Consider the following 10,738-nt stretch of genomic DNA (forward strand, 5'->3'; position numbering starts at 1 on the left):
AAGTGCAAACCTTATCGAACATTATGACTATTCTTGATCCGTTTGTATCGCTTATGGTAACCTTATAGAAAACCGTGTAGTAAAAATTATTAATCAAATTCATATAATGTAAATAATTGTTAGTAAACAAGTTATCGCCCCGTTGTCCTCACCCGTGTGTATAACTATTATTATGTGTATGATAATTTCAATTTATTTAATGTTAAAAAGACTTCAAGTAACGTGCAACGTTTGCGCCTCCTTTTGGATTAAATCTAGATACAAAGTGTACTTAGTATTCAAAACTAAACTTTGGTTTTATTATAGCGTTAGTCTAAAATTTTACATCGAGTTACGTCTTTTGTGATGTTTATACAAACAAAAAATTAGTTCTTACACGGGAGCTTTAAACTCAACGAAGTCTTATATAATTACTATATTATTTTAGTTGATAATTTTGGGTATTTTCTTTAGAAAATGTTAGTTTAGCACATACTTTAGGGATTTGCGCCAGTTGCATTTATACTAAGACTGATACAATATGACGTGGTGTAGCCACTATGCCTAGGTAGGTGTCACTGGAATAAATAAGTGCGATTTTTTTTTATTTTATTTATTATTCACCTCTTCCTTCATTCACTATAATAGGTCATGTTGGTTCACACAAATGTAAAAGCATGCAAACATGCAATTTATTCTTGTTCACTTGATGTTATTAACACGTAACATTTTCATTATGTTTTATGAATAACCCAAAGAGACGTCTTATTTATTTTAGTGATAACAACATCCACAATATTGTTTGTGCCATATTCGGTTATGGCCATTTTCGACCACCGTTTAAGACTTGAGATCGTCGTCGATGAAACTAAGTTTCAGTGTCGTCGGTCTCCGTGTTTTTGTTTAAAGAGAAAAATTGAACCAAAATCGCGCCAGAAGCAACCAGTGTTATTTCATTGCCGATAAGTTTGAAAATGCTTTTAAGATGCTGTCTTCCTATAGGAAATTATAGGTAATAAGCGGCTTCGTGTGTAATATTTTAGTATTAATTAGTGTCCAATAAATATATATCTATTTGTCTATTTAAATGTTATGGTAATTTATATTCGAAATTTTTAACTGTTTGCAATTGATTGAGAAAATTAAACCTTCACTGAAATCGTAATTAACAGTGTTGGCTAAGATGGGATATAAATTAATGTCTAAAAAGAAATGCCACAACGTAATGTTCTAATGCAAGCATTTTCAAAACCCGGAAATCAAAACATATTGGACAATTTTTATATGAATTTTCAGAATACCCACAATCAATACGATTTTTTAATATATATTTATTTTGTACAGAATTGTCGGATTATAGTTTTAGACCAATTTTTGTATGTTCCGATTTGTTGTATAATTATTTCAACTTGCTTCCGAGAGCAATAAATTTTTATACACGGTATGTATTGTGTGCGGCAGACTTTGCTAATACTATTTTAATTATAATGGATTTTGTAATGATTTAATTGTAATTTACATAGTAATTATTGTGAGATTATTTGCAACAATGTCATATGTTTTGTAATTTATCACATTTTAAAGAGTACAAAATATTGGAATGTTATTAATAATGTTGTTCATTAATGGTAAGTTTTAGAATAGTTCGTTTTAAAGCTGTTTTTCTTATTTTAGTTTCTCAATTTAATTATACAAGTTAATGATAATGTAAAACTGTGACATGTAAATAAAAGTGATTTTGGTTTGATGTTGTGTGTTTATATTTTTCGTTACCCATTGCATATAACAGTGTACTAAAGAGATGTACCAAGAATATATATGTAGGTGCGGAAATCATTAGCATACTTATATTATACGGTTGAAAAATAAAACGACACAAAATTATAGTTCATACTGTGATTTAATCACATTGAATGAGATGATACATTTGAAGTCACGAGACTGTAGTTACAAAAAGTACAAAAACCTACATAGTACATAGAGCAGGGTGGATTTTGATATGAAATACTCTGGGAAACAAACATAGCAGCTAGTAGGCCGGCACATAATTCAGGTTTTTTTTTTTAGTATAAAATTATAGTCATAAAAGATATGATAATTTTCAAACAATTAGAAAATTTAAATTGAATTTACTAGTGTTGATAACTGTTAAAGCATTTCTAAATTTTGCTTATTTAGATGAATGATTCTATAGAGTAAGTTCCTACTTTTTTAAGACTACAAATAACTTGGATATCAAATCGTGACCTAAGATTCACATGCGTTTAATAATTTAAGAATTTTAACTACTGTCTTATGTGATGGCCTATAACCAGTTATACAATTGTTCAATTTGGTTAAAAAATAAATCAATATTGCATCAAAGTAACTTATTTCACTACTTAAAATGTAAAATGAAGAAGCAGGTCAGGACTACAGTCCTGTATACTAAATACTTTCCCAGAGTTTACAGTATTAAATTCTATATCAACATCATTTCTTACTATGATTATCCAGACTTCAATAAATGGGTGTAATAGCCAGTTAATGCTTCAATGGTTCTAGGTTATGACCTAAATAATTAAGGGTAATAAATGTAAATGAAAGTTTATCAGAAATGTTTTATGAATCTAAAGAATGACTTCTCAATGTTAAATCAATTTATACCTTATTGCTAAAATATACAGATTAAAACAAATGCACGTTATAACAGCTCATACTTCTATTTGAGGTTATGAGGTAATGTCTCTGTACAAACTTTGTACGAGATGTTGGCATATCATACAAAAATAATTCAAATACAATATCTATCACAATAATATATTTTCTATTGAATGTTGCTATATTTAAAAAGACAACACATTTTGGAGAAATTTGTAATTTTTTACAATACATAAAAAATACATTTAATTTTTTTATTAACAATTACCTTATATCAACATTCAATAGAATTTACCAATATGGTACAATCAAAACAATATTTATTCCAAGTGAATAATGAACACAACGAAACAAACCAAACAAAATAATTATTTTACTAACAGAATTGATTACAAATATTAACATTACATTGGCGCTCTTAAATGTTACCTCAAGTATTAAGATTATATTGTAATTATTAAAAAAATTACCAAAAATTGCAATCAGAAATACTATATTTTAAGGACAATTACGGAAACAAAACTTATTAGATTCCACTAAAGATGTGGGAACAGTTATATTGAAAACAGCTGCCAACAATAATTACGCAATAAACGAAAAATAAATACAACTAATCCATTAGACTTAAGGTAAAAACACGCCAAAAACTTCCTAAAATAAAATGAAAAGGCGGGATGAATGGAGTGTTACGACTCCCTAACTAATATTATTAATATAATGGCTATATTCCTTAGTACTACAGCTATATACAGCACACTTAATATATATATGTACATTAAAGTTTGATGCTTTGGCTATAAAAGGGCACTCGTGTCCATTTGCTACAACTTTATTAGGAACTAAACGTTCAAAATAGGGGTTGTTGTCTAGGAGTCTATCACAATTTCACGCATCTCGCTGGTGTCTTAAGTATATGTGAGCTAGAATCGGATAGACAATCCGTTTTATCATCCGATCTGCTTGTTGTCTAAGCTTGAAGCCAGTGTCAATTTGTTAAGAAGGGGGCAAATTATTTTATAATAATGGGACTTAAAAAATTGGCAATTTACGAAACAACGTTTTATTTTTTAATTACTAAAAAAAACGTGTTTCTACATTCGAAAATCTGACAAAAAGTGGAACAAGTCACTTCAAATCATCAAAATCGAGCCCAACAAATTGGATGATAAATACATACATGACAACCGACTCATCTCTTAAGCCTGACTGTTAGCGTACGCATCAATGAGCAGTCAGAACAGTTCACTGGACCAATGAGATGCAAAATCGGACACAAACGTGTAAACGTACCGCACCTGGCCGGCCGAAGAAGAGGGCAACACCAGTATCTCCCCGCACGTGTATTAGCTGGGGTTAGCCTTGTGGTTTTGGGTGTCGGGCGAGTCGGACTCGTTCATCGGCTGAGGCCGGGGCGAGACCGGTCTGAATGTACAGTCCAGCGAGTCCGAGTCCGGGGTCCCGGGGGTCGTGGGGGTCCGTCTGTCGGTGCACATGCGTTTCGAGAGAGACATCTCCGCGTCGTCGCAGCGCCGCTTGCCGACCAGCACGTTGGGCCGGCTGATGGGGCTGAAGCTGGACGCCCGGAGCGGGTTGGGCGAGAGACTCCGCCGCGTTGTATACTTGCGCGGGGGGGATGGGGATACTACTGTGGTGAACCTGAAAAGTTGCAATTAATTATAATTTTTTATAGTTCCTTTTTAGAAATACAAATTTAGAGCAATTTATAGAATAGCTGCACGCTGCCACGTTTCATTGTGGCAGATTATCGTTATAAATGAACAAAAATGGATAGATATAAATAATCTATGTCATATAGTGACAAAATTTTATCCATTTTATGGGCAAAACTACATATGCTTTTGGACCTCACGGCAAACCCCTGACCCTGCCCAGTATAGCCTTGTTTTCAATATAATGTAACTATATAGTCCAATATGATTATAAATTGTACAAATTGTAGTAATATTGAATGAAAATTTCGAAATGAAATGACGTATTACGAGACTGGCCGATAGGTACCTAGGCACCCTGGTGGGCGAGTTGGCGAGGCCCGCGACCAGCGTGAGGTCCTCGCACGACTGGCCCATCGCCATCGCGCTGTGCACCTCGCGCTCGTGCGCCAGCTCGCGCGTGTTGCTCACGTCGGCGCACTCCTCCGCGCGCAGCTGGTTCACGCGCGGGGTCAGCCGCCGCCCGCACGCGCCTTGCAGCACCTGACCGTCACATCAGACATGCCTCACATTGCGAAAAGGATCCGAATTATTCGACAATTTTACAAATTATACAATACATATATTGTAAACTTGAAACAGGATATATAAGGACCACCTGTTGCCCGCTGCATCGCCCGCGCGGTCTTTATAAATTTTCATGGTATAAAATTTCATCCCCTATGAACCCCTTGAAATCTATCAAAATCATTTCTTAGCGGATGCCTACGTCGTAACATCTAATTGCATGCCAAATTTCAGTCCAATCAGTCCAGTCCAGTGGTTTAGGCTTGATAGATCATTATGTCAGTCAGTGCCCTTTGAGTTATATACATTTAGATAAAGCTCACAGTCAAATTAAGTTTGGAAATAAATGACGTACACCGAGTAGGTAACAAAACTTACAGGTATATTTATAGCGGCTGAGAGGGGACTACAGCTGATGCTATTACTTCGCGTCCGCGGCAAACTGTTGTTGGAGAACATGCCGAAGAAGGAGGTGCTTCTGGAACAAAGAAATAGCAATTTAATCATTTTCTTTTACAGTATAGATTAATTTACCACTAATGGTCGAAATTCGTCCATTACCATAAACAAGATTATTCATATGCGTGAGTGTCACATGACAAACAATATAATGGCCTTTTTTGTTAATTTTTGTTTTTATTGAAATTTACTTAAAACATACTAAACGTAAAAAACATATTAAAGAATTCTAGTTTAATTTAATAACGCTTGAGTTGGTGAATTTGAGTGATGTTCGTCTAGCTTTCTTTCCAACTAATAAGATTACTTTTCAAGCAGATGTTTGGGTTGCTGCAAATTTTTAGATTCTTAGTAGGCTTTGACGATTTCTCAATTTTCGAATTTCTTTCTGCTTAACATAAACTAGATCAGTTTGGTACTCTTCAGTAATATGAATTTATGAAATTTTTAACTAAATAGTTAAGATCCGTCACCCAGCTCAAAGGACTACACGATGTATGGTGTTGTAAGGTCTGTACAATGAGTTTATGATATGGTTCATAAGTAAAAGGTTAAAATACTATATAAAAAAGGAAAAATTATATAATATTGACAGGTTATCCACCATAATCAACTAAAAACAAACCAACAAACATTTTTGATATGAACAAACTCACACGACATTGGTAAAATTGTGGTTATACCATACTGCCATAAATAAAAATATTGAATTGTATTGAATTGATATCTTATCAAAACATATTCATAACACCAAGCTAACAGACATAATAGGTATATTGATAAAAAAATTTCATAACACTGCATTCCCTTGTGCAATATATGGATAAAACTCTGTACAGCTTAGCCTGGAAGCTTCAATCTGAACAAAAATTAGCATATATTTTAAAGGTTATACATATTAGCTTATCATTCTCATGAGTTTGATTGCAGAGTTTTTCTACAATCAATTTTACTCGAATATTTTAAATTTTTACACAATAATTGTAGCTTTCTGGATTATGCCTTGGCCTCCTTCAATTCAGTTTGTTAGACTGTTGATAAATATATGTTATATATTTTTCGAAAATTTTTATCAGATATTACATATAATGGAATTCAGTAAGTCTTTTAATTTAACCACTTTGAATCATTGTTTAAGTTAAATCATTAAGAATGGAAAGAAAAAATGAATCAGTAAGCTTACTTGAGTGCTAAACCTACCATATAGATGAATGATATGCAATAAAATAATCTAATAAAATAAATGAAAATATATATTTAATGAAAAAAGTGATAATAAGTATGGGTGTACATGTCTACAAACTACATCCTGGAATACAAGTTTACTGGCAATACAGAATCATCTCAATATCAACTGTTTAAAGCCCATACATAATTCTTTTTTACTGTTACATAAGTTGTTTTCTTTCAATATACTTTAAGTTAAAACTAACATAAATTATGATAAGATAGTGTTAAATCAATCATGGTTGAACATAACAGTATTAAAAGTATTTAACTTATCCTCTTTGAATAATTGAAAACCCTGATAATATCTCCACTATCTTGAAAGAATTCAACAATAACAATTGCATTTTCTTATTTGAACATGAAAAATACATTATTAATTTTTTTTTGTGTGAATGATGGAATTGATTTGTTGGAATAAATCAATCAATTTAAAAAATATATAACTATAATAAAATAAAATAAAATATAAAAAAACAAACACCAGATCAATTTTGTACATTAAATATTTTTCAATAAGAGAAATTGCCATGCAATATCATAGTTAGTCAATCAGTGTCAGATATATATATTTACTAGCTTCGACTTCTCACTCTAACTCGCAGCACACAAAGCAGAAGCTCTTAATAAGAAAAATAATCCCCCGATTTTAAAACAATTAACTTGTGCTCCGCTCCTATTAATGTTAGCGTAGTGATATATAAATATAAGATAATAAATATAGCTTTCAAAACAAAGGGGCTATCAAACATTGAAAGAATTTTTTTAATCAGACCAGTAGTTCCAGACATTAGCGCATACAACAAAACAAACAAAGTTCAGCTTTATAATATGCATATAGATAGACCCCAATGGGACAATTAGTTTTATCACTGTTTGTATATATAATCACATGAAAACCACTGCGCTGATTCTGACAAAAATATTACATGGTGGTAGACCTATATTAGGTTCATTCATATGGGTTTTTTTTTATAATTTTAGGGCTGGCTATCCATACCAGGGGTTAAAAAAATTAATTTACAAATATGCAAAGACATCAAGTGCCATTGGATAAATATTAAAAAATTAAGTAGAGGTATTCAAATATACTTTTTGCTAAAAAAAAAACAGTTGACACAATATAAGCATCTAAATATACATACACTCATCTTTGAAAACATATTAAACTGCATAACTTTGGTGTGAGCAATTCGCAGGCCAACACTAGATAGTATATAATAAAGCATATATACACATCATAAGCAAATGACTGCAATTTTGTAACACTTGTTAAGGTGTTACAAAACAATATGTTTAAAGCAACCACAGATTATCACAAATTCCAAGACAATATATTATATAAGTAGTTAAAGTTAAGCTTGTACTAAAAATCTTTGGATAAAATGCGACAATTTTTGGAGTATATAAGTAAATTTACAAAATAATTAATGCTATTTTAAGTTTCTTTAAATTTGTTATAAACAGGAATTACACTATATCATTATTTTAAGAAGATGTTAACAACTGTACTACTAAATTCTGAAAGGACTGTTATTAAGAACTATATTCTCAATATAACTCCATAATAATATACAAGACATGCATTTAAAATATAATTGTCACACAATATTGATTTTAAATATTTGCAGTTCTTAATTAAAACAATAAATTACAAGAATTTATGTACATAGCAACAAATACATACCTATTTTTATTATTATGCCATATGTGAGAGAAAAGAAAATATCAACAATGTTTATCTTTTTACTGAACCACACAGAGAGCAGTTTGAATTGTGATTACTTATCAACATAATATCACAAACATTAATGTATTATCTAAATTCACTTTTCACAGCTTACTAGATTTTTGCATGGGGCGTGCAGCATTTAATTACACGGCTAAATACGTACATGTCACCTACTAGCACGCTTAGCAGGTGTCAAAAATAGGCAGGTACTAGCTAACGAAAACATCTTAGATCGTGGGAGGCGTGTCGGTTACAAATTACCTGGGCGCAGTTGTCGTCGTTGGCGATGTAGCTGCTGTCGATGCAGTCTCATTGATTAGAGGCGCACTGCTACACCGTTTCAATATGTTAGGTGTATCCACATCCATTATCTTACAGCCAACATTCATTCACTGACGTATCGTGATTCGTGTTGTTATATCCTATATGCATGAATTGCCGACACTATTACCACTCTACTGTTTATGTAACACTGTTAGTGCACTAGGTATTGACTAAAATATAATATACTCTAATTCTACTGAGAAATACATGTTACTTTTGATGCATAAATGAAAAGTTTAAACAAAATAAAATTTAACGCTACTTGGAAATCTACAAAGAGGCACGAAGCTGACCTGTCAAACCGCCGCAATTGCAAATGAAACGTTCTATTTTGTAACCTTTATTTACAAAAAGCGTTCAAGATAAATGCTTCAAAGTTAATAAAAATAGTAAGTGTGTGTTGTAAGTTAAAATATACATATTATTTAAATAAAAAAACTTATGCAATTGATCTTACATTGCAAAGAAATAAAGGATTATTATGAAATATAACTTTAAACAATATGTTTCTTTCAAAACTATTATTGAAGCATCTATAGATTTGTCAAGCAATGTATGACATTACTATGACATTGACATTCTAATCAAATGTAAACAAAATACGTAAATAACAGCCACAAAAATTAAAATATTCAATTAAAATAATAAAATATATTGCTGCCTTGTGCAATTGGTGAAAACTACTATTTAATTTGCGCAGCATAACGTTACAGACATGTATTTACGAAGAAGGTATATTAAACGAAACAAGATATACTTGAATTAGGCAATTATTCCAAATGTACATTATTGATTCCATTTTATTTTTACGTTTTATTTCAGTGTCTTTTGGAAATATCTTATTGCAGTAACTCTTGGAGCAGTTCTATATAGTGAATGGTTTGTTTATAATATTCAGCCATTTTTCTGGAAAAGTATAAAATGCGAAGAGCAGTCTTGCATAAAAATTCTATTAATTGCGGACCCACAAATACAAGGTGATTTAGGGGTTCCTCCACCATGAAGCCATCTGTACAATTGGGACAGTGACAGGTAAACATATTTTACCAAAAATATTATAGCCTAGTCTTATTTTCTTTCTACTGTACTGTATACTTTATGTACTGTTATATAGTTGTTATAATGCAATCATGGGTAGGCTGCGGCTGGTGTCCCACTACATGCTTAAACTATCAAAAGGGCACCTACCTGATGGATTTGTTTTCCCAAAATTTAAAAAAAGACCATTACCTACCTACTGGTGGTGCCAATATATAATATCATTAAATTTTCTACAGATACTTAAGATCTACATATTCTGTCATTGAAAAGCACTTTAAGCCTGACATACTAGTGTTTTTGGGAGATCTTATGGATGAAGGGAGTATATCTACAAGTGCACAGTTTCATAGTTATGTTAAAAGATTGGCAGATATATTTGATCCTAGTAATCCTGTTGTGGTGAGTCTCTTTATTCAGATTGTTACCTGTTTTATTCATTATTACTTATGAAACTAAAAAATAAATGTAATTAAAAAATTTTCAGAGAGTATGGATACCAGGTGACAATGATATTGGTGGGGAAAATGAGCCAATCAAACGTGACAAACTGATTGAGTTCAACGCAGAGTACTCACAACCGTCAGTGATTGCGTACCACAACATCTCCATTTACAAAGTTAGCACAATTACATACGCTGTCCCACAACCTCTAGATGAAGGTGATCTGAATTACAAGATAGCCATATCGCATTTTCCGGTGTTGCAGAAGCCTGTTTTTGCGAACCAGGTATGTTTGGCAATATTGAATACAGCAAATGTCTTGTTACATAGCAGCACATAATGTATTGGGTTGGTTTACGAGTTAGAGTTAGTTAGAATGGGCCAAAGGGGCAATCGGAGCTGTCTCTTAAATAAGTTTTTTTTTTTGGTTTTTTGAGGCATGGCAATTTGTTTCTTATACAGTAGACCATAACTTTGGTTGAGAAATTCTCATAAGTAGCTGTTTTTGTTTGAAGTTGTTATCTGATAACAGAATAATATTGAATTTCAGGTCATAAATTCAATACACCCAGACATATTCTTCTGTGCTCATGAACACAAATCAAAATATGTGAAGCAAAGACGTGACTTTGGGTATAAGGAGACTCATCTTCTGCAG

At 32.1% G+C, this 10,738-nt stretch overlaps 2 protein-coding genes across 2 annotated transcripts in view; one reads left to right on the forward strand and one right to left on the reverse strand.

The window, feature by feature from the left end:
* LOC119834566 overlaps nt 1-10,738 on the forward strand; it is a 24,497-nt gene that overhangs the window by 2,960 nt on the left and 10,799 nt on the right. The window contains exon 5 of the mRNA XM_038359364.1: nt 10,631-10,713. Coding sequence (XP_038215292.1) covers nt 10,631-10,713 — 83 coding nt within the window. The remainder of the gene's footprint in view (nt 1-10,630; nt 10,714-10,738) is intronic.
* On the reverse strand, nt 3,112-8,900 carry LOC119836163. The gene is made up of 4 exons (XM_038361805.1): nt 8,536-8,900; nt 5,235-5,334; nt 4,639-4,832; nt 3,112-4,275 (listed from the first exon to the last, which is right to left on the reverse strand). Exons 1-4 carry the CDS (start codon nt 8,661-8,663, stop codon nt 3,963-3,965), a joined length of 735 nt encoding a protein of 244 aa, XP_038217733.1. The 5' UTR covers nt 8,664-8,900; the 3' UTR covers nt 3,112-3,962.

This window comes from Zerene cesonia, chromosome 1 (assembly GCF_012273895.1).
Source record: "Zerene cesonia ecotype Mississippi chromosome 1, Zerene_cesonia_1.1, whole genome shotgun sequence".
In the NCBI taxonomy this organism is placed as follows: domain Eukaryota; kingdom Metazoa; phylum Arthropoda; class Insecta; order Lepidoptera; family Pieridae; genus Zerene; species Zerene cesonia.